The 21,974-nt window shown below is 54.2% G+C and overlaps 9 protein-coding genes across 9 annotated transcripts; 8 read left to right on the top strand and 1 right to left on the bottom strand.

Annotated features, from left to right (window-relative positions):
- Window positions 1–368: 368 nt before the first annotated feature.
- Window positions 369–2,854, top strand: N7532_009316 (putative Patatin family phospholipase; the record flags this gene model as incomplete). The annotated part of the gene is made up of 3 exons (XM_056621807.1): window positions 369–626; window positions 705–1,549; window positions 1,603–2,854. The coding sequence occupies 3 exons, from the start codon at window positions 369–371 to the stop codon at window positions 2,852–2,854; spliced, it is 2,355 nt and encodes a 784-aa protein (XP_056472613.1).
- Window positions 2,855–5,588: 2,734 nt separating this feature from the next.
- Window positions 5,589–6,269, top strand: N7532_009317 (extracellular proline-rich protein; the record flags this gene model as incomplete). Its single annotated transcript, XM_056621808.1, has 1 exon — window positions 5,589–6,269. One exon carries the CDS (start codon window positions 5,589–5,591, stop codon window positions 6,267–6,269), a length of 681 nt encoding a protein of 226 aa, XP_056472614.1.
- Window positions 6,270–7,415: 1,146 nt separating this feature from the next.
- Window positions 7,416–9,022, bottom strand: N7532_009318 (uncharacterized protein; the record flags this gene model as incomplete). Its single annotated transcript, XM_056621809.1, is given in 4 exon segments — window positions 7,416–8,039; window positions 8,057–8,315; window positions 8,431–8,825; window positions 8,930–9,022. The coding sequence occupies 4 exon segments, from the start codon at window positions 9,020–9,022 to the stop codon at window positions 7,416–7,418; spliced, it is 1,371 nt and encodes a 456-aa protein (XP_056472615.1).
- Window positions 9,023–10,429: 1,407 nt separating this feature from the next.
- On the top strand, window positions 10,430–11,275 carry N7532_009319 (uncharacterized protein; the record flags this gene model as incomplete). The annotated part of the gene is made up of 1 exon (XM_056621810.1): window positions 10,430–11,275. The coding sequence occupies one exon, from the start codon at window positions 10,430–10,432 to the stop codon at window positions 11,273–11,275; it is 846 nt and encodes a 281-aa protein (XP_056472616.1).
- A 587-nt stretch (window positions 11,276–11,862) lies between these two features.
- On the top strand, window positions 11,863–13,223 carry N7532_009320 (uncharacterized protein; the record flags this gene model as incomplete). Its single annotated transcript, XM_056621811.1, has 4 exons — window positions 11,863–11,901; window positions 11,954–12,055; window positions 12,109–12,252; window positions 12,300–13,223. 4 exons carry the CDS (start codon window positions 11,863–11,865, stop codon window positions 13,221–13,223), a joined length of 1,209 nt encoding a protein of 402 aa, XP_056472617.1.
- Window positions 13,224–14,179: 956 nt separating this feature from the next.
- On the top strand, window positions 14,180–14,818 carry N7532_009321 (uncharacterized protein; the record flags this gene model as incomplete). The annotated part of the gene is made up of 1 exon (XM_056621812.1): window positions 14,180–14,818. One exon carries the CDS (start codon window positions 14,180–14,182, stop codon window positions 14,816–14,818), a length of 639 nt encoding a protein of 212 aa, XP_056472618.1.
- Window positions 14,819–16,871: 2,053 nt separating this feature from the next.
- N7532_009322 (uncharacterized protein) lies at window positions 16,872–17,482 on the top strand (the record flags this gene model as incomplete). Its single annotated transcript, XM_056621813.1, has 2 exons — window positions 16,872–17,037; window positions 17,094–17,482. The coding sequence occupies 2 exons, from the start codon at window positions 16,872–16,874 to the stop codon at window positions 17,480–17,482; spliced, it is 555 nt and encodes a 184-aa protein (XP_056472619.1).
- A 1,423-nt stretch (window positions 17,483–18,905) lies between these two features.
- N7532_009323 (uncharacterized protein) lies at window positions 18,906–20,088 on the top strand (the record flags this gene model as incomplete). Its single annotated transcript, XM_056621814.1, has 3 exons — window positions 18,906–19,164; window positions 19,213–19,464; window positions 19,538–20,088. 3 exons carry the CDS (start codon window positions 18,906–18,908, stop codon window positions 20,086–20,088), a joined length of 1,062 nt encoding a protein of 353 aa, XP_056472620.1.
- A 1,012-nt stretch (window positions 20,089–21,100) lies between these two features.
- Window positions 21,101–21,904, top strand: med8 (RNA polymerase II mediator complex subunit MED8; the record flags this gene model as incomplete). The annotated part of the gene is made up of 2 exons (XM_056621815.1): window positions 21,101–21,225; window positions 21,280–21,904. The coding sequence occupies 2 exons, from the start codon at window positions 21,101–21,103 to the stop codon at window positions 21,902–21,904; spliced, it is 750 nt and encodes a 249-aa protein (XP_056472621.1).
- Window positions 21,905–21,974: the final 70 nt, after the last annotated feature.

Below are 21,974 nucleotides of genomic sequence, written 5' to 3' on the forward strand. Positions count from 1 at the left end.
GATCGCGAGGGCAGGGGTGGCCTGCATGCCCTGTTAGTTCCTCCAGATGCGACCTAGTATAGATAATCAGCTTGTGGCCAAAGCAGGTAATCGCGCCTGCCTTGCCCCATATCCATCGTATAGGCGTCTGACTGGAGCAGCGTCCACTAGTGAAGTTCGGGCCGGGGAAAAGTTGGGGTCATCGGGCGGACAAGCGCACCCCTCGTGACATCTGACCGACTCTTTCATTCCTTCTTATTTACCAACTGTCCCGGTTGCCAACCCCCGGCAACTCCTCAAACTTGCGATCGCGAAGGATCTGAAAAACTTGATCGGATCTTGGACTCCCCCAAGTGGGCCGCACACCCCGGCTGGATGGCTTGAAACCGATGCACAGGCCTGCTATGACGGTCTCGGGCGACTCCACAATAGTCCATTCGCAATGCCACCACCCGGACGACCACGCGCCGCGCCGCTCTCTGCGCAAGGCGATCTCGATTCCGGCCGTGTCGTCCCTCGTGAAGGGCTCATGGAACTGGGCAGGCGAGACACTGCACTCCTATCGCGATGGGCTCTCCGCCGAGCAGCGGAAGCAGCGGGAGGAGGTCGAGAACCGCAAACAAGTGTTGTACTTGAAGATTCGGAACGTGAGTTGTCGCGAGAAGATATGCTAATCGGCGTAGGAGGGGGTGTTTGACTAGTTTCTAATGCGACTCGTTTCTTAGGCTGTCACGTACGAAGAATGGAGTGAGTGCGCCAGCGAGTTGGACATGTTGGAGAACAACAAAGCGTGGAAATACACCCTCGAGTGCTCCGAATATCACCCACAAGTGGTGCATGAACGGCTACGACAGCTGGAGGAAGCGCGCATTAGTTGCGATGTGAGTCGCATGCTGTTCCTGGTTCGGACCGCTCTGAGTCGCGATCTCGGGAAGATGAGCAATGCGTCTCTATACCGGCACTCTCATATTGGGACAAAGGACCTGATCGATCGTTACATTACCACGGCTCTTGACACGATCACAACCTTGGTGGACTTGTCGGTGCATAATCGTTGCGATGGGCTAGAGTTGAAGTACATCCTGGACCAATTATTGGCAGCACGACAGGCGTTTGGCCGGAGTGCCCTCCTCTTTTCCGGGGGCGCCACCTTTGGTATGAACCACATTGGTGTCCTCAAGGCTCTTTATGAGGCTGGCCTCATTCCTCGAATCATCTCCGGGGCCTCAGCGGGGAGCATCGTGTGCGCGGTCTTCTGCACGCGCAAGGACGAGGAACTCCCGCGGTTGTTGGACACTTATGCACACGGCAATTTTGCCGTGTTCAATGAGCACGGCCAGGAGGAGAACATATTCCAGAAAACAGCCCGGTTTCTGAAATTCGGGTCTTTCCTCGACATCTCTCACCTCGCCAACACAATGCGGAATTGGTTGGGAGACATCACTTTCCAAGAGGCGTATAACCGGACGCGGAGGATCTTGAATATCTGTGTTTCCAGTGCCAATATTTATGAGCTTCCGCGACTTCTCAATTATATTTCCGCGCCAAATGTGTTGATCTGGTCTGCCGTGTAAGTTGCGTTTCGTTAGCCCCCAGCGAGCGTGGGTACTAACTTGTTTGTAGAGCGGTATCCTGTTCGGTGCCACTGGTCTTTCGACCATTCACGTTGATGGCCAAGGACCCTCTGACAGGAGAAGCAGTGCCCTGGAACGACCTTCATAAGCAGTATATCGATGGATCAGTTGACGGCGACTTGCCAATGACCCGACTGTCCGAAATGTTCAATGTCAACCACTTCATCGTCTCACAGGTAAATCCTCACGTGGTACCGTTTCTCCCAAAAGAAAACGGGCCATCAAATTTCGCCGAGCAGGGGTCATCCTTCGTTCCTCGATGGGTAAACACTATGACCTACCTCGCTAAAGACGAGATGCTGCACCGGATGACTGTTCTCTCTGAAATGGGAGTATTCCCCAACTCCATGACCAAGTTCGCCTCAATCATGAACCAGAAATATAGCGGAGACATCAACATTTACCCTGAACTCATCTCATCCAACTTTCCTCGGATCTTGGAGAACCCGACAACGGAATTCATGCAGCAAGCATGCCTCAGCGGGGAGCGAGCAACGTGGCCCAGGTTAAGCCGTATCCGGAACGCGTGTGCCATTGAGTTGGCACTAGACAAAGCTATTCAGCAGATGCGGGCTCGTGTGGCCTTTAGCCCCGGCCAAGTTGAGCTGCGGTTGCAAGAGTCAACCCGGCATTCCGCCGACTCCTCAATGGACAGCGGCTGCGCTGGCCGGGGCCGTATTCGCAACCGAAGACGGGGTTCTCACGGACACGAGCTGGAAAGAAGACGATCACGGGGCCTGTCTCGAAGCGACCCAGCCCAGGAACTGCGGAAGGCACGCAGCACTGCGTCATTCGAAAACCCACCTTTCACGATGTCGAACGATCAAACCTCCGTGCCCGTCCGGCAGAAGGCCCACCAGCGTCGATCTACAATCTCCTTTAGCGGGGGGCTCTTCGCGGCTGGGTCTGCTAGCGAGGATGAGGACGACGAAGAGCTCGGTCTATCCTTCTCAATAGGGCCGCCACCCTCCAAGTACCGTGCTTCCTGGGACAACTCGTTCTACGGGGAGAATTCGAGCCAGGGCGCGCTGAGTTCTGTCCGATCCCGGCGATCTTCCTTCTCTTCTGGCAGGCCACAACGCCTGGAGTCAGGCCGAGGGGCTTCACCGAAACAAGGCTTTGCACCGTCGGCGCGAGAAATCTCCATGGCCTTGTCGCCTTCTTCCCGCCACATGCTCAGCATGACGCCCACCGTCCATCCGAGCTCGCCTGATGCACTCACGCGCAAACCGCAACAATGAGAGAGGGGAGATCGAATTCCCTGGGACATGCCCGGTTTAGCACATGTTGATCTTTCTCGTGTCATCCATCCAGAAGTATGGTCTGATGCATACACCAGTCCCTAGACAGATGAGGGCCACCCGGATGGAAACCATCCGTGCGAGGCCTTCTCGCAAGATGTCCATCGCTCGAACTCGAACTCGAACTCGACCTACCGACATCCCGCATTCCCCTTTCCGGTAACGGAGAATTTCCCAGATATTGGTGCGGTCGCACGCACTCTACTCATTGCTTTGACCTTTTCTTTGACCTTTTCTTTTATCCAGACCGGCATTCTTGATTGCCTCCAAGAACTTCTTTTCGGGGGTTTACTTTTTTATTTTTCGTTTTTCAGGAGACAAATAAAGGCTCTTGGCACATAAGTTGTCATTTATGGCTAACATGTGGCGGTCTCGCATGTAGATAGCGGAGACCGAACGTGACACATGTATATAGACACGGGAAGAGGGTAGTCTGCCAGCTACGAGTCCAGGCTCTCGTTCTAGATGGGGGTTTTTTTTTTAATTTCAGATATGATCTCGCAAAGCTTTTAGATCGACAACACTATTACCAGTCAATTATACGAGATTCCGCCCTTGGCCCACCGTTCCTGGGGCTAAACCGTTTCCTGCTGTAAGCGCCGACAATACTTACAATGACCGGCGCGGGCAGAGGGCACCACTTCCCATGCCCGACAATCCTCGTCAGGTCCCCAACCTCACCAACCCGCCTCCACCTCGCCCATCCAACGTCCACCTGGCAACCAGGGATGTATGACCAACGAGAGCCTCCTAGTGGAGGTCGGCAAACCGCGAACAGGAATCATCGGCGGGGACGGGGTTGTGGAGGGTGATTTACTAATTGTTTCTGGATGCTGCACGCCGCAACTCCCTTCCTCGGAAGGCATAGCAGACTTCCAACTCGTGTGCGCAAGAAGAGAGAAGAGATCCCATACGGAAAATGCAGCAGAGGTTCCTTCCAGCCGCTGTTTTGCCCCGGCAGGATTCAGAGTGCAGGTCTTCTTCAGCGCGACTCAGGGGACGGCGATCCTTGAGTCATGGACCCACCAGTGACTCTAAACGCTGCTTGATGGAGTTTAGACCGTTAGGGCTCGCCGTGCACTTTGCCGGGTTGGTGCCAGGGCTGACGACGCCAGTGGGAACCATCCAGACGTGATACTCGAGGTACTCGACACTCGAGACGCTCCAAAGAACAGCACGCGAACGTCAGGTCGAGCAGAAGGGCCTGGAACTCGACCGCCACGCTGTGAAACACCTCCTGGCTGTGTTGGCGCCGCCAGTGTTCCATCCCCAGCCGCCTGGGAATCACAGATCCTCGCAATTACATCGACGTTGGCTTTCGCAGCTGTTACTCGTCGTGGTCAGCGGTACATACGGTGTACTCCGACTGCCCTCCAACATTACAGAGAGGCTCGTTACAACACCCGCTGTTCTCAGTTCTTTCTGCTGCCATCCCCGAGTCGCAAAACTGAGATTATAGCCGAGCCGACCCACTTGCCGATCAACTGCGAGCCATTGGCCAGGGCGTTATCAATCAGAGAGCACGCTCATCCTTTTCCTCGCGCGCGCGACTCCGATGTCCACTTTGCCCGTGGGAAGAAGCCCACATTTCCTGGCGCTCTGATACAGAGACCGTATCAGCCTGTGTGGCGAGTGCGCAAATCATGATGAAAGCGTTCCAGGCGCCGCCAGCGGGCCAGGTCAGAAAAATTAGACTCCTCATGGCCCTGGCAGATGGCTGGGCCATCCTGATGCTCAAACCGTCAGATCGAAAATTTTGGCATTGCCCATATCTGAGGTCACGCGGAACTGTCATGGCTTCTACGGGGCTCCCTTGACGGGCACATCAAAGAAATTCTCCCACAACCGCCGAACTTAAGCTCGCCGGCCTTGTTTCCCAGTCTCGGCCGGACCCGCCAATACTTTCTATGGATGAAGATCCACATGTGGCAGGAGACGTGAACATCCCCAGGCACGACGCGATGTGATACGGTCAGCCCACTCCGGCATTTGAATCTACACGGAGTATGATCGTCGCCCTCTGCCCCAGCGCCGAATGGGCTGCCCGTTCATGCACTCTAAGCGAACGTCGATGATTGCTTCGTTCCCACCGCGCGCGCCACTTGCGGCTTGTTGTGCTGTTCCAATGGTTACCTGGCCAGCAGCTATCACGCTATAAGACACCAAGAAAAATACCTCAGCCCCAGACCCATTGGTAGTGCATGATTGCCGGGTCTCTCTTGGTCCCTTGTCCCTGATAGGACCCTCATCTGTCCCTGCAGTTACCACGCTCAGGCACCCTCCGGTCCATTAGGCGCTCTAGCTCTAATCTGGGAATATTACCCTAGCGTGCTGGGGACCTACCCCTTATGGACCCCTCAGGTGAACGATCGACATCTCGCTTTCTATGTTTCCCGTGCGATATGGCAGTCCAGCCTTCACAGGGGCGAATTGTTGAGATCATTGCCCGATCACGGAGTCTCCATCATGTTTGAGGACCCGCGGCTCGAGCTTGTTTACTCCGTCCAAGCCCTATAAAGATATCCTTGACCCGCTGCTCTGCTTGTCCGGGCTTTTCTTTCTGGTTCATCATACTTTCAACCTATACTTCGATATCCAGTGTGATCACCGAACTCTCGCTTTTTTCCTACCGACCTTTCTTACTCAACGACAAAAACCTTAATATACAACCGCAATGAAGTACACCGTTGTCGCCGCTATGGGCTTGATGGGCTGCGCCCTCGCCCTGCCTCAGGGTCCTCCTCCTCCCCAGGGCTCCGGCCTGCCTGCTCCTTGGGGCTCCCCTACTCCCTCTGGCTTCCCTACTCCCTCGGGACCTCCTCCCTCGGGCTTTCCAACTCCCTCTGGCCCTCCCCCGCCGCCTCCCAGCAGCCTGGAGGCCCGCCAATTTGGCTTCCCTACCGGAATCCCCTCGGGCATCATTCCCTCCGACCTGCCGATCCCTACCAGTCTGCCTTTCGAGAAGCGCCAGTTCGGTGTGCCCTCGGGCTTCCCTACTCCCTCGGGCCCTCGTCCTTCTGGCTTCCCGGCTTTTTCTGGCTTCCCAACTCCTTCTGGCCCTGCCCCTCCTCCCAGCAGCCTGGAGGCCCGCCAGTTCGGCTTCCCTACTGGAATTCCCTCGGGCATCATCCCTTCCGACCTGCCGATTCCCACCAGCCTTCCTTTTGAGAAGCGTCAGTTCGGTATCCCCTCCGGAATCTCCTCTGGAATCCCCTCGGACCTTCCCATCCCTACTAGCCTTCCCTTCGAGAAGCGCCAGTTCGGTGTCCCCTCCGGCTTCCCGTCCAGCTTCCCTACTCCCTCGGGCCCTGCCCCTACAGGCTTCTCTCCCTCCCCACTGCCCGCGTTTAAATAACTGCACAGCTCTCTAGCTACACAGGCACCGGGCGAGGATTGCGGGATCGACGCGGGAACTACAGCCGAACGCGCGGATAAGAGATCCATAGACGGTGAATTTGTACAGATTTGATGGTCTGATGGGTTGAGATGGCTACCTCACAATCTACGATTTAGGTGGTATTATCCCTGTCGGATCCTTTCTTTTAGATATACTTTGATTGTATGGAATACGGGCTACGGGTTTAGATGGTTTGGATGTTTGAATGTTCAATGACAGCCGCCAATACACGTGGGCTCATTGTTTCTGTTATTATTTTCAATACATTCTTTTTGCTATGGAAATACACTCGTTTTTTCCCCCTTCTACCTCAACCTCTAATGTATTCATGATGGCGCAGGAGGATGCAATACCTTCAAGCTGGAGTCTGTAATTCAGACTTTCGGGAATTAAGCAATACATAAATCCGGAAAAATCGTACACAGGATTGAGTTTACATCGTGCCAAAATCACTGACGCAAGGACAGCGATCGCCAAGGCTGCGATAGATGCTCTGCACTAATTAATCGGGACATCGAGACTGGGCAATACCGTAGATCGGCCCGGAAACACTACCTGAATGTTGTGATAAAGAATATCCCATAACGTCATGCACCGAATATGATGAAAGCATGGAACAGTGATATGACATAACCGAAAAATTTGGGCTGGTCCGTGTACTTCTGTTGATGGGGTTCTCGGAAATTGAGCGGTTGGCAGGTTGCCCGGCAGATCACCGTTTTAGCCTACTTGAATTTCGATGTTCGGAATTTGGTGGGATCACGTGCATTCCGCGACTGCGACTGGATTTGGGATGGGATTTGGTAGTCTAGGGAGTAAGGTAGAATGCCGAAGTGAGTCTCTTGCCTTGTCGATTTCGAGTTTCTTAGTATCTCACTCTTCAGTATGCATCTAACAGTCCTTCAGCTGTGTACTAGTCGAGTGCCACAACAAATCGCCGACAATACATATTGAGGCTCGAGAAGAAAGTCCAGCATAGGGCTTTAATCGAATGCAATATGCTGCTATCTGTAGCCTCGTAATCTTAGTCATAAGAAGTAATATCCCACTCTAAACGGGCGTACTCTCTCCGTTTCGCTTCTACATACATGTATATCAATGTAACTACACGAATTGACCCAAGAAATCTGCCTGGGCGGCATCATTCAATTGACTCCGCCAAACTACAATGCCATGGGGTCTGACGATCACAACACCATCTGTGCCTATGGGGCACAGCTTCCCCCACAATGCATCTGTATCTTGCCACCCCTCGGGACAATCAATGAGTTCCACCTTTATCAACGGGTGGCCCTGTCCAAGACGAGCCTCGACATCAGCGGAACTACCCAAAAGTAACAACTTCCGAGGATCCAGCAAATCCCGACTGGATACAGTGTTTCCGTCCCGCTGTAGCCAGAAATGAGGAAGATGGTGACCAGGAATGGTCGAGGGATGATAGAAGATGTTGTCAAACGACCCAACCTCTCGAATCTGGCCGTCATGTCTAGTAGTCTCCCCTTCATTGTTGGCATCAACTGAGGGATAAAACCAGCCGATTTCAGTCCCAAGGGCGCAGAACTCGCCATCGAGAACAGTCTGCGCTTTTCCGACGTCTATCTGCTTCTTCGCGTAGTCGGGGTGGCTCTTGTCAAAATATGCGTCCATAGCAGCTTGATTCACCTCGCTGGTCTGGGCAGGCGAGGCACCGATTGCTTTATCCATGGCATCGCCATGGCTTCGCCATGGCTTCGCAAATTAAAAACACTGGAATAGGCGACACTTTTCGCGATCGGCCGACGCTCTTCCTCGTCGGTGTCGAGCAGACGCTTCGGGTCTTTCACATTTCCTCGCAAAATGAACGCAAGCTTCCAGATCAGGTTGAAGGCATCTTGCAGTCCAGTATTCATGCCCAGTGCTCCCCATGGGGGGATTTGGTGTGCGGCATCACCTAGCAAGAATACCTTGCCGCCCCCACTCCGGAAGTGCTCTGTGACAATACTGCCCACATACCGGTGACTGACGCTGCGAAGGTCAAGCTTGATTGTCGGGCATGTCGAGTGTTTTCCGAATTCTATTTATCATCGCGTCGGTATCGAATCGCTGGGGGTCATTTGGAAGCATCGCGCAGCCGAAATACCATTCTTCCGTCTCGGGGTTCGATGGGAAGGGCCCGAGAGGGTAGAGGTAACCGGATTTGATACTGCCTCCCAGAGAGGGGTTGATGAACCAGCTGATGAAAGCGTTGGAATTCGGATGAACCGAAGAAAGCGGAGCGTGAAAATGGGCAGACACCATGTCGAAAATGTCCTTCTCGCCTTCCCAAGCAATCCCCAGCTGATCTGCCATGAACCGGCCGCCATCGGCGCCGAGAACATATTTAGCCTCCCAATCCTCCCGCGTCCCATCCGCGTTTCTTACAGTGACAAGCACCTTCTCCGCCTCCTCAGTGACAGCAAGCACCTCGGTGGAATGTCTCAATCCGTCAGGATTGAGCTCTCGCGCGCGCCCCAACAATATCGGCTCCAACCGAATCTGCGGAAAAATCCTATACGAACAGGGGCTCGCCTCTTCATACCGAGCTCGATACCGCCTCCCCACGCATTCCGGCTATAGATCTACCGTCCATTCGCGCCTACACTCGTGTACCATGCAGTGTGGCTAACGGTGCCCTGGGGTGCACTCTGTCGCAGAACTTCCTTCTCCACACCGATGGCGCGGAAGACCTCCATCGTCCGCTGATTCAGCCCGCAAGCTTTTGGGTGGATTGAGGTTCCGGCGTGCCGCTCGAATAGTATATGAGGGATACCTTGAAGGGAGAGGAGAATGGACGAGACGAGCCCACGGGACCACCGCCTACAATGACCACCGCCGACATATCTGGCTTGGCTGTTCGATGGACAAGAATAAACCTGAATGCTGCGGGATGACTCAGGCTGGATTGGAATTGCTTATGAGCAGTTCTTATTTCTGACGTTTGAGACTTGATTGCCGCATCTCTCCACCTCCCACATCGTGGGACCTGCCCCGCATCCACTGTGCTGTTGAGAAGAGGACTATTGTAATTGGGTAAGAAGATAGTGAGGAACATTCTAATCTACGCTATTCACAGGATTACGGTTGTGTTTGTTTCCCTTCACCAGTTGTATACTCTTAGTAACCTTAACCTTACAGGAAAGTAAACATCCAGAGTTCTCCCGCGCGAGGCCGGCCAACAGCTGCACAGCGGACAGGATTAATGTGATTTACTAAAAATACCCTTAATTAGCCCGCATAAGAGAGGGTTGCACTGCAAAGCGGGGAGGCGCAAATGCAGGCTAATTGACGTTCTATTTTGGGGGCGTGTGCAACCAGCCTAGTACACAACGGTGCATTAGGGCACATAACAGAGGTAGAGTGAGCTAATTACGGAACGCCTCCCCTGTCAACCGCCGATCCCTCCGCAACGCTGCATTCGTCTCGGCGGCAATGCATCTCCCCCATTGGCCTCGGCCACGTCCAGCTGCGATGCAAGCTCGACGTGCAGCTGGACCGGGCTTCGAGACATGCACGACGGACTGGATAAAGCACCGGTCGCATCGCGGACAAGCTTTATATCAGGGCGCCTCCCGCAAAGCTCAGACCTTTCCAAGAGACAGCTCGCGCATCGTTTCAGACCGGGTCAGATGCTGCTTTTTGACTTTGTTTTTTTATTGCGGTGTTTCTTGTTAATTGTTTCGTCGGCCTGTTTGCTTCGATCTCTACAGCTGGCCCCGTGAAGTCTTACCTTGGTGCAGCAGCAATTGGTTCGCCACCCCTCCACCGGCTCTCTACACCCTGGTTCCCAAAGATCCGGCCGTGTCCAATCCCAGCGTGCCCTCGCGGTATTTGGTTCGATCTGTACTTACATGCAGTCGTCGGTGAAGCCGAGAGCGTAAGGTCAGGATCGGGTCAGAAGGATCCTTGTTGAACCTTTGTACGTCGGTGGCTGTCTCCCGGTTTCGTCAGCTCTGCAGCGTGTCGGTGCGGGGTTTTATATCTCAAGGAAACCTGATTCAGTCCCTCTTTGTTTTTCTTGTCTCATAGCGCCCAGCACGGATGGTATCTGTCGTCCTACGGGAACACAGTGTATCGTCGGGTCGTTGATACTGGAAACAAACATGGCCAGCGTGACCAAGCCTCTTGCTCTTTTCCGCAAGTCGGAGCCCTCCAAGCCCCTCCATGCTCGATGGGGCGACGTGGCTATATCTGTTCCTACTGAGGGCTCGTGGAATCAATATGACAATCCTCATCGACCGGCCAAGGAACGACAGCCATACGGGCCTGGTTTCATTCCAGATATTTCCCCGTCTGGCCAGTCAACGAACCCACTCAGGGAGGAGGAGCTGGAAGAAGATAAGAAGAGCGTGTCTTCTGAAAGATCGTCTGGCTCCCGGCGCAACTCGCTTTCTCTGGGCGCGCTGCGACCCGGCCGACTCTCGGTACGCTTAGCATCTCGCCCGAAGAATCTGAGAGGGGAGACTCCAACTGAGCGAGAAAATCTACGGAGTGAAAAGAGGAGAGCCGAATTCGCATACAAGCCGATTCACCAGGATTACCCGGCTGAAGTGAACGAGACTTCCAACCAGACGACTACTCGATTCCGATATATTCCCACCAACGGAAGCTACCTCGAGGACATTCCATCGCCACGAAGCCAGTCGGCGCAATCATTCCGCGAGCCTCGCTCTCGACGCGACTCGTTTTCTGATCCCTTTGAAAGAGATCGTGGTCGAGAGTCACCTATCAGCAGAGCCTCGGAACGAGGCTATCATGTGGAAGATGATCGTCACAATCTGCAATCCAGCGTGGCCGATGGGAATGATAGTCCCGGTCCGCGATTGAGCATCGGATTGCCACCCAGACGACGGCCGTCGCCGTTTGTCTCGGCGGATCGGAAACGATCTTCGTCGTTGAAGCCGATGACGATGACGATGGTTCCTGACCCGGAAGAACTTTATGAGTGATCAGTACATTTCAACAGATGATCAAATAACCAATTTCTGGCTTATTCTTTGGTGTCTTTTTTGTGTTTTATCATGGCGCGGAGTATAAATTGCTGGCATTAACAGGCGTTTGGTGGTTTCTTCACAATAAATATTGCTGGTTTCCGACTGGTATTTAAGAATGAACATCTGATGACGACCACTTCGTAGCATGTCCAATGGTACACTACACTAGTGTAGAGGAACAACTGTCGCTGTAGCTTGGGTGGACTATCGATATTACTATGTAGGTAGTTGCACCCATCAAACCTTACGTCAATCTGATCCATGTTTCAGCCTATCAGGAATGGAAGAGGCTATAGTTCCAATTGGCGGATCCGGTCTCCATGAAGGTCAGAAAAGTCAACCTGTTTCCAAGAAATCGCTCTATAGATTGAGGGAAAGTCGTGAGGTTTATTTGACTTGGTCACGATGACGGCAGAATCACTCCTACCATTGAACTGTGAAAGAATCTACATGCGCTGGAAATTTATCCTTGCAAGCCTTCCAAAGATCTGCCTCATTTTGTCTAAATTTGAAAATCAACACCGGTGCTGCTCTAGATTATCATGGTAGCTGCTGTGATCCAACTCCGATGTGGTGTCAAGGTAAGTGGAGTCAATGCACACACGACTGCAATCTAATGTGAAATTTCGGCAGAATGACTCCTGGGGCAAGAAAGGAAAAGAATCCGTCGTAGCCCAGCTCTGGTCCAAGACGCCCGGAGCCGGGACCATCGACGACTCGCAAACATACTCGGAGGTATACTTCACCGCCGTCCGCCGAACCGCAACGGTTATTCTAACCTCAACCAGATGTGGATGGGAACATACCCCTCCAACCCCAACTACCTCCTGTCCACCGGCGAGCAACTCGGCGACTACTTGAAGAAGAATCCCCAGCTCGTGGGCAAATCCGTGCTAGACCGATGGGGACTGGAAATCCCATTCGTACCCAAGGTAAGCCACCTACAATCTACCAAGCATCGCCCTCACTCACCAAATAGATCCTCTCTTTCAGCAAAGCCCTACCGCTCCAAATCCACCCAGACCTAAAACTTGCTGCAAAGCTACACGCGGAAGACCCCAAGAAATTCGGCGACACAAACCACAAGCCCGAGATCGCCATCGCCCTTTCCAAGCTCGAGCTCTTCGCAGGCTGGAAGCCACTCAAGGATATCCAAGCATTGTTCAAGCTGAACCCTTTAGAGGAATTCGTGCCCTCAGGCCCATTCACCGATGAAACTCTCCGACAAGTCTGCATGGCCCTCCTCAAAGCCTCCCCATCCACCGTGGCATCAGCCATCAAAGAACTCCAAGCAATACCCGAAGCCCAGTTCGGACCAGACCCCTACATCCCGGGCCTGCTGGACCGACTCAACAAACAATACTCCCCGGGCGACAACGGCAACCTCGTCGCCGCCCTACTGATGAACTATCTAACCCTGGGACCTGGTGACTCAGTCTTCGTCCCCGCAGACAGCATCCACGCGTACCTGGAAGGCGACATCGTGGAATGCATGGCGCGCTCCGACAACGTGATAAACACGGGCTTCTGTCCCGCCGCCGACCGCGACAGCGTCGAGCTATTCGGACGCGCACTCTCATTCGTCCCGCACGATGCACAGGGGGCTCTGCTGCCGCGGAAAAAGAGCGAGAAGGGCATGAATGGGAAGACGGATGTCTACGCGCCTCCGATTAGCGAGTTTGCGGTGCTGTGCACTTCTCTCGGCGCGGGCGAGAAGGAAACGCATAAGGCGATTCTGGGGCCGAGCTTAATGGTCGTTACGAAGGGTTGTGGGGTTATGCAGGTCCCTGGTGACCAGACGGTGCAATTGAAGGAGGGGTTTGTGTTTTTTGTTGGGCAGGGCGTTGCGCTGGATTTTCAGACGGAGAAGGGGTTGGCGGTTTACCGCGCGTATGCGGAGTAGGCCAGACTCTCTGAGAGTGATTGGGCTCTGCTGCTGGGCTGGAAGAGTCGGTGGAACGACAGACAACAATCGAGGCTTGAATCCTTTGCTGTATACCTTCATTTTCGCTCGAATCATCGAGGAACACACCGCGCAGCTTGATGGCCCCACTTGCGTCGGCCGATCTTATACAGAGACGTTAGGTAGTACTGCTTAGTGCAAAAGTGCAGGAGTTGGCATCTTTCTCATTCTGTCAGGGGGTATGGGTGCGGGCACTGGCAGTCATGTTGGATGCATTGCCGTCTAGAATCGAGGCGCTTACAGTCGACCAGTCAGACCGGGCTGCGAGTGTTGGATCGCGATGATTTGTCGAGATGCAGGAGGATGCAGTGGTGGATGCGTGGTGGAACTGGCGCAATGCTAGTGTGATGGGCTTGCACTAATCCGGCTCATTCGGGCAAATGCTGGCTAATTATGGGCCTTTGGATCTATCTATAGTCCGTCAATTACTATCTTTAATTCTGTCCCCGCAAGCACGACGCCAGTCTCACTTGAAACGGGGTACCTGTGCCCGGCAAAGCTTCGCTCGTCTAAGCATATATCAAGCCCGCGGGGGCGAGGCTGCTGGTTTCATCTCACTCTTGGGGATTGTGCAAGGAAGTCTTGATCCTGCTAAGGAAGGTAGGGCTGGGGATTGAATTGTGCTGCATTTGCATTTGCATTCCAATCCCTTGGCATCTGCTTTTGCCAATTGCAATTGCAATTGCCATTGCTAGTCTTGCTCTTGACTTCTACCAAACTGGGAAGTCGTGTCTTAGCCCGACATATCACACCAACAACCGCTCGATCCGGGACCGCCATTGGATCATCGCCCGCCCTTGCCCAGTAGGTGCCCCTCTCGTGCCTCATTTTCGTGCTATCCGAGCAGGAAGAGCAGAGGTGATAATGCACGCTAACACAGCCATTCCCCTCTAGTGATGGGCCTGCTGTATCTCTTCTCCAAAAAGGAGCGAGCCAAACGAAAGAACCAAGGCCGCGCCCCAGAAACACCCGATGTGCCCCCGGCCTACAGACGCAGCATCGAATCTCACATGCCTCGCTCGGCCCATCCCCGGCCCCTCTCATCTTTTGCCCCGGACTATCGCCAATCCCAATACCTGCCACGCGCCTCCATGGACCAACGCTTGCCCACATACGATCCCTCCAAGTACCAACCACAACCCAGTCGACCAATCTCGGTGCCCGGCGCCGATCTTTCCTACTCGTCCGCGAGTGGATATGGGTACGGTCCTACCGGGAATGGGCTTATTCCTGCCAGTGGCTACGGTCCTCCGGCCAGGGCCCAGCCTTCCCGTCTTAGCAACGTTCATTATACTGACGGCCGCTCGTCGATCCCCTATCAGCCCGCCGATCACTCCACATCTTCGAACTGGCATGCGCACTCGCGCCGACAGTCTGCCATGCCGTTCGCGCCGAATTCGGTGGGTGGTGTCCGCGCCCGTGAGGGACGAGAGCGAAGCGCCTCGGAGCCCTTACTGCAGGATCCCGCGGCCAGCACGCGGGGCTCACGGCGGCCGAAGCCTGTGCTGTCGCGGCTCATCACGAACTTCGGTTAATTGTGATGGGATCAAGTGATGGGATCAAGTGATGGTCAGGGGTACTTAATCTTGGTGGTGTCGACCTAGGTGCCTAAGGGCGTTGTAGTGGTTTCCGGGTGATCGGCTCGGGACGAGTCTTTTCTTTTCTCTTCACGACTGTCATGAGCAATGCGGCGTTAGGTGTTTATTAGAGATTATTCATTGCAGATTTGATCATTCGTATTTCGGACCAAAATGTGAATTGTTTACTACCCCCCAAGTATACCCTATACCTTATACCCTACTTACCATGTTGATGTGGAAGCGTAGATTCTTCAACGCTGAACCCTTTGTGCGCAGCAAGTGCATAACCGTGCATCCAGCCACAATCCATAGAGTAATACTTACTCTAGCTTAAGGTACTCCTGTGGTCGTAAGTAGTATACTGTGGGAAGTAGAGTGACGGGTGCTGCCGCCGATCCCCGCGACGAGATCGGGCCTGTGCTTTGTCGATCGTCTGTCACTCTCTTCCCACTTCCCACTTTCCCCGGCCCCCAACCACGCTGCAGCTCCCCCATCTGCTGCAACCCTCCGGCGCCTAAGATAAGCTCCGGTCAACCTGCCACGAGGAGCTACCGGGACGATCCAACCTTGTTGCTTCCGAACCAAGATTGAGCCGGGGGGGGAGCACGGTGCAAGACATGCCTCCTCCATGTTATATTAATCCGAGGCACAAAGAGGGTGCAGAGTAGACTGTTCGCGACCATCTCCACCCCGAACATCCACTTCGCTGCAGGGATCGGAATGCGCCATAGTGAAACATACCTTCTTTTTCGTACACTTCGACGACGGTCCCCCCCACCCCCTCTTTTGATCCCTGCTCGAAGCGGGACTCGCTCGGTAGGAGGCTCGCCGGGGGGACGATGGGCAGCGATTCGATTCACCTTGTCCAGAGCTCTGCCCTCAACCCGTCAGGGGTTTGAGTCGCGCCCGTCACCTCCCCTGACGTCTGTGGAAGAAGAACAGCATATCCTTCAGAGTTCAGAGCATCCTCTGCGCCCAACTCACCCTTACCTGGCAAGTCGTAGTCAGCCTCAGCCACTGCCAGTGCCTTTGTCTCTTTTGGCCCCCTTTTGCCTGCTAGTCCAAGCGTGCGCCGCGCAGATCCCCAGGACAAGCGCCATGCCAAGACGACGGTGGGCGCCGTGCATCGATACTATGTGCAACGCAACACTCGCCCTCGCCCTCGTCGACACAAGCCCTGCCTAGTCCTGACGTACTCACTCTCTGCTAGTGACTCCTGCCCATGCCCAAACGAACCGGGGGCAGGGATGCTGTCCCGCAATCCACTTGGCTGTCTCGACCCCTCTTAGTCCCCCTGCAACTGTGCACAGCACATCCAACAAACTGCAGCCAATGGCCCAGGAGTGCCCGTCGGGCCTGGCTGCTTCTCCCTGTCCTGATCGCGCGCTTGCAGTTTCCCCGCTATCTTTCTAGTGGTCGACGGTCAGTCAAGCGAAGCTGCGCTGGTGGTGACTGTGCCAAAGAAGAAGAAGAAGAAGGAAAAAAAAAGGACGCATCTTCATCCCAAACGGCGCCCCCGGGGCCACCGCCAGAGGGGTTGACCCGTATCGTCGGGTCCTGGGCCGGGTTTCCTCTCATTGCTCGCTGGATGATTTGAATTTCCCAACACCAACCCGTGAAGCATTGGTAGATGATCTTTCCCTCTTTTCTTGTTGGGGCTACAGACATGCGGCGGCTGCACAGTCTTTCTTCATGGACTCTGCGCAGACTCTGCCTGATATAACTTCACCATATGCGGGCATCTCACCTGCCTCCATTCTGCCTCGCCTTCGTCTGCTGCGCCTGAGTCTCAGCCTGCCCGAGTCTGCCTTGGGGGGGTTCTTAGTATCTCGAACCAAGTGACCGGGATTCCCCACGGAGGGAGTTTGATTCGTCTTGAGATGAGCTTCGCCTCAGGGAGTGGTCTGTCCTCCCTTTGATCGAACGATTGTTTTTGTCTCTCGCTCCAAATTGAAGCGAAGGAATCCGCGCCACCTGGGCCCCTTCGATGAAAAGCCCTCGCCGCGTCATGGCGAACCTCATGAAGAAGTTCAAGAGAAAGCGCAGACTCTCATCCGAGCTGCATTCCCGCTGGGGCGATCCCGCCATCAGCTATCCCAACCAGGGCTCCTGGAACCAACGACACCAGCCCCCGGCTTTGCCGCCAGCGCCTCCATTGTGCCATCGCAGAATCCGTATCTCGACGAGACGCGACGATATGTCTCGGTTGACTCGCCCCCTTCTCTTCAAGGCGGCGCCAACGGCTCATCGCCCCAGCATATGGATGTGCAACCTAATTCGAATCGCGGCGACTCGGTCATTCCTAAGGGATATTTCGATGAAAACATCCGGCATCGAGCGGGAAAGAGCCGAAATCAAAGCCCGAGTCCATATCATCCAAATTACAACCACAACCAGAGTCATACCCAAGACCGACAACCTTCTACCAGCATGCAAGGACTCGGCATTGACGGCACTCGCTATACCCACGAGAGAGCCATATCCAACAACAACAGCAGCAGCAGCAGCAGCAGCAGCAACCACAATCACGACCACCATGATGCAGCCTCCGACTCCTCATGCGGCGAAGATGACGAAGGGAGAGACACACTCGGCGACCCGGGGAAGGCCGAGGAATAGGAAGTCGCACCTACGCAACGGGCGACGCCTCGCGCCTTCCCTTTGACGACTATGAAACCTACCCAGACCGTGCCTGCAAATCCCCACCACTCTCCGTCACCTCTCGCATGCGGCGAGTCAGCACGCAAAGCTCAGCCACCGAGCATTCCTCCCTGGCACCACCCAGCTCGCGACGAACGAGCTATACCGCCGCGTCGTCAGTATCTGCTCCCTCTCTCCCGCCAGATACCCCGCGATACGCGGTACATGCGCATGTGGAGAAACGAGCAGCTCCGCGTGCGCGGTATCGGGTTGAACCCGGGCCTCCGACGGCGTCGCCCAGACAGGAGATGGTGCCGTCGTATGATGAGCTTTATGGATAGGCTTCTTTTTTTCTCCTGGTGCTTTTCTCTTTCTTGCACAAACTGGGTCGTTTAGATTGTTCCACAGGTGGGAGGTTCTTTCTATCTCCATGTCTTGAGTCTGCACTGCTGGACTCGGTTCTCTTTTACTGTAGTAATTCTCCTTAATACCTCGCAATGAGGCCTCAATGATTTGCATTTGCATTTGCATCTTGGATTTGGTCACTATTGGCCGCCGCAATTGCTAGCGCCGGGTGCCTCCGCTGCATCCACCGAGCCGAACAAGAGTAGGTGCTGACTGCATACTCTTAGCAAGCAGTATTCACCTGTAAATAATCAAGAGGAATACGTTATTTAGTATGAGACGAATACACAGTGGCAGTTGAGCTGAAAGGAACTGCCCATATTCAAGAGTACAATACCACACTATACTAAAGTGCTAATGAATACTGTACGTACTGCTCCTGCTAGGAAGGTCGCATCTCATCACACGGAACTCGATATTCCTCCGTCCGCATCTACTCCGTACTTTGTCCATCACTCCACCGCAACTTGGCGCACATTCGTCATGAACTCCGTTCTCCATCCCAACTAGTCCATCTCGATTAGTCCGCCGTGCATATGCAGTCCGAGTCACAATCACAACCGCCCGTCGCCAATCACATCCGCCAGCCCGTCACACCCGTCACGCCCCAGCGCGATCCACCACAGCCAGCAACCCCCAGCAACACTCGACAAAATGCCTCCGCTTGGCTACAGCCCACCCAGTCGCATCCCAGCTCTAAGCGCCGGCGCTGGTGGGGCTCATTTCGCCCAAGCTTGTTCACGCTGCATCGCATCTCCCCCTCTTTCCAATCTGCATGTAAACGGGGATTGCAGTGGACTCAGTCGGTAGACTCGATCTCCAGATGCGAACAGGCCGACTGAAAAAAGAAGCTTTTCCAGTTCATCTTTTGCTTCCCCCGGGCTGCTCTCTCGAGATCATATGAGGTGATCGACCACCCTCAGTCCTCCCATCCGTCCTCGCGACGGTCGCAGAAGCCATCCAAAGACGGGCTGGATCCCTGGTGTCCTAGATCGCCATGCCTGGCTTATTCTCGCGGTCGGCTACGCTGGCCCTCTTCTTGTCTGCTGTTCCCGTCTCAGCGCTGCGGACTACCTCCGGCTCACCATGCGCCGATGTCTGCGGCTCGTCCAACACCACGGCGTCGGAAATCGCCTGTCTGGACTCCCAGTATAATCAGACGAAAGGCGGGGCGTTTGAGAAATGCGTCTCCTGTCAGTTGGAGAGTACCTATACCGATCGAACGAGTGGTGAGACGGACGTGAACTGGGGTCTTTGTAAGTAACACTCCAGAAAGACCGAGTGCCAGCTAACATCAACAAAAGATAATCTACGATACGCCGTCTCATCCTGTATCTTCGGGTACCCAGCACAAACATCGAATCTCTCATCACCTTGCCCTGTCTCCTGCGACGGGGTCCGCGCAGCCGTAGAAACAGACCTGAAAAATCCAAGCGCCGACAACTTCAACTCGTGGTGCGGCGTCTCGACCTTCGCGGACAACGTCGTTAACTCGTGCGAGTTTTGCTATAATTTGACAGCCTCCCAGAATCAGGCTCAGGTGTACCTGGCAAACTGTTCGTTCCCCACTCCCACCCCCTCACGTTCACCAAGTAAAAAAAGGGGGGAAAGAAATACTGACCTCCCCAGTCCTTGAATCAATCCGCTACAACTGCCACTTCGAAGCCGTAACAGGCAGCGCCTTCGACATCGCCCCGTCAAGAATCTTCACCTCCGTCCTCCTCCCCTCCAGCATGTCATTAACAACGTCGACCTCCAGCTCCTCCGGCGTAAACCTAGGCCTCGTCATCGCTCTGCCAGTTCTCGGCTTTGTGATCATCCTCATCGGACTGGGAACGTGCTGCTTCTTCTTCATCCGGTACCGACGCAAGCGCACCCGTCGCGGCCGACACCAGAATCATATGTGGAATGTGCAGCAGCGGTCCTGGGCTGCGGAGGAGATGAATGCGATGGGCCTGGGACGGGGTGATGGGTTTGGCTTTGTGGATTATGGGCGTGGTCATCAGGCTGGGTATGGGTATTCGGACCAGTACCCGCTTAGTGATTATACGGCCAGTATGAAGGGGCCTGGGCAGGAAATTCGGGAGGATGAGCCGATGCAGAGTCCGCCTATTCCTGGGGCTTATTCTATGCATGGTGGGATGCAGGGGTTTGAGCCGGATCAGAAGAGGCCGTTGTGATGAGCTGAGCTGATCCGTTAGATGTGGTATGGTAATCGGATGAGTTGGATGTCGATGTGTTGTCCTGGAATAATGTCCTCTTCAACTATGAGGCGTGGACTGCAAAACTAATGATTGATCGTGTTGATGTCCTGGCGTTTTTCTTGGTTTCTATATATCCCCGGCATCGTGAGTTTGTTAGTACAAATAAAATGTTTGTCACCTCAACTTTCCTCTCGATGAACATTATCAAGTCACATATCAGTCTCTCAATGACTCTCCTTCAGAATATACCACCTCGAATCGAAGATGCAACCTGAGATAGAACATCCCACCTGGACACCCATCAAAACTACCGGGCGGCAAGACCTATTTATCCCCCTCCCGGCACCTGGCATTTCCCAAACCACATCAACACTACCAAGAGTAGGTATGAGCGAGTTCCCAAAATAAACCACAGTCTGCAAGAATAGAGTTCCCCCACGGGTCTGATGGGCGTGTGTCCCACCTCGGATTGGTAGGAGGGCGCTGGCTGCGTTTCATCACGCTCCGCCAAGGGCTCAAAGGTCCAATAGACACTGGATAGCTGCGCTTGGTGTACTCGGCGGGACGGGACGTGAGATGTGTTATTTTTGGATGTGCGCCGTGTTGCTTAATTTGGTAGGGTTGGAGATTAATGTTAGTCCAAGTGTGGTGCTTAAATAGTATATGATGTTGCAATGTGGGAGAGTTGGAGTGGGGAAGGAAATTGTAGCGGTAAAAATCCGAAGGATATATATAGTTCGGTGTTATGCACTACCGAGGCCAACATGGGGTGAGATAAAAGAGAGACCAGTCCAATGAGGAAATATTGTAGTATGAAAAATGATAGAATTAAGAGCAGATCTCTCATAGATAAAATAGTAATAGCGTGGCCGAATCAAGTCATGGCTTGCTCAGTGCGGCGCCCTTATTCACCGTTGCGCGGTGGACCGCTCCACCTCAGCTTTTGATCTCTCCGCATCGCAATCCACTTCCATCCTCCACAACCTCCATGGCGACCCTCACCAACGACCAGATCAAAACCCTCGAGCAGTCGCGCCAGCGACTCGTCCAACTGACCCGCTCACTGGGCTCTCTAATCGGAAGTCTGAACCAAAGCGAGCCCCTCCCACCCTGGTAGGCCTACAATCCCAGACCCGGCATAGAAAACAAACTGACAATTAAATAAAGGTCCTCCCTCCAAACCCAAGCAAGCATCATCTCCAACAACCTCGTCAGCGTCTCCGAACTCCTCTCCGACAACCGCGACCTCCTCTCCACCCTAGTCGCCTACCCAGGCCCCGAATACCCAGGCCGAACACAATCCAACGCCCTTCAACAACTCCTCCGCACAAAGCTCGACCCGCGCGTCGAAGACTGGGTCGAGCGTGGCCGGGTGCAAGGCACCGAGCAGGCAAATCTCTCTACGGCGAATCCCAGCGTCCCCGCGCCGTCAGCGGAGAAGCTGTCTGAAGCCGAGCTCGCGAGCTTGTGGGAGTGGGCGCCGCTGGCGGCAAACGAGGAGGCGAGAAGACGGGATTGGGGCGCGAATTATACGCTTGAGGAGCGGGAGATGGGGATTGAGAATGTTGTTACGGGGTTGAAGAGGACGTTGGAGGATGAAGAGGAGGGGGATGAAGAGGATGAGGAGGGGGAGGAGGGGGAGGAGGAGATGGAGATAGTCGGTGTTCATCGGAAGTCTGGCGGTGGGAGTGGGGTTGAGTTTGATATTGCGCCTCATCATGCGCATCCTGTGCATCCAGTTGTGCCGTTGCCGGATATTTTGAGGTTTATGACTACTGGGAAGATGGTTTGATTGGAGATTTGCATTGTCTACGGACTTGCTTTCAAGATTTCAAGAGAAGGCTTATGGTGTGTGTTGACCA

The sequence above is a fragment of the Penicillium argentinense genome (assembly GCF_028826775.1).
Source record: "Penicillium argentinense strain IBT 30761 chromosome Unknown utg000009l_segment0_segment0, whole genome shotgun sequence".
Taxonomy (NCBI): domain Eukaryota; kingdom Fungi; phylum Ascomycota; class Eurotiomycetes; order Eurotiales; family Aspergillaceae; genus Penicillium; species Penicillium argentinense.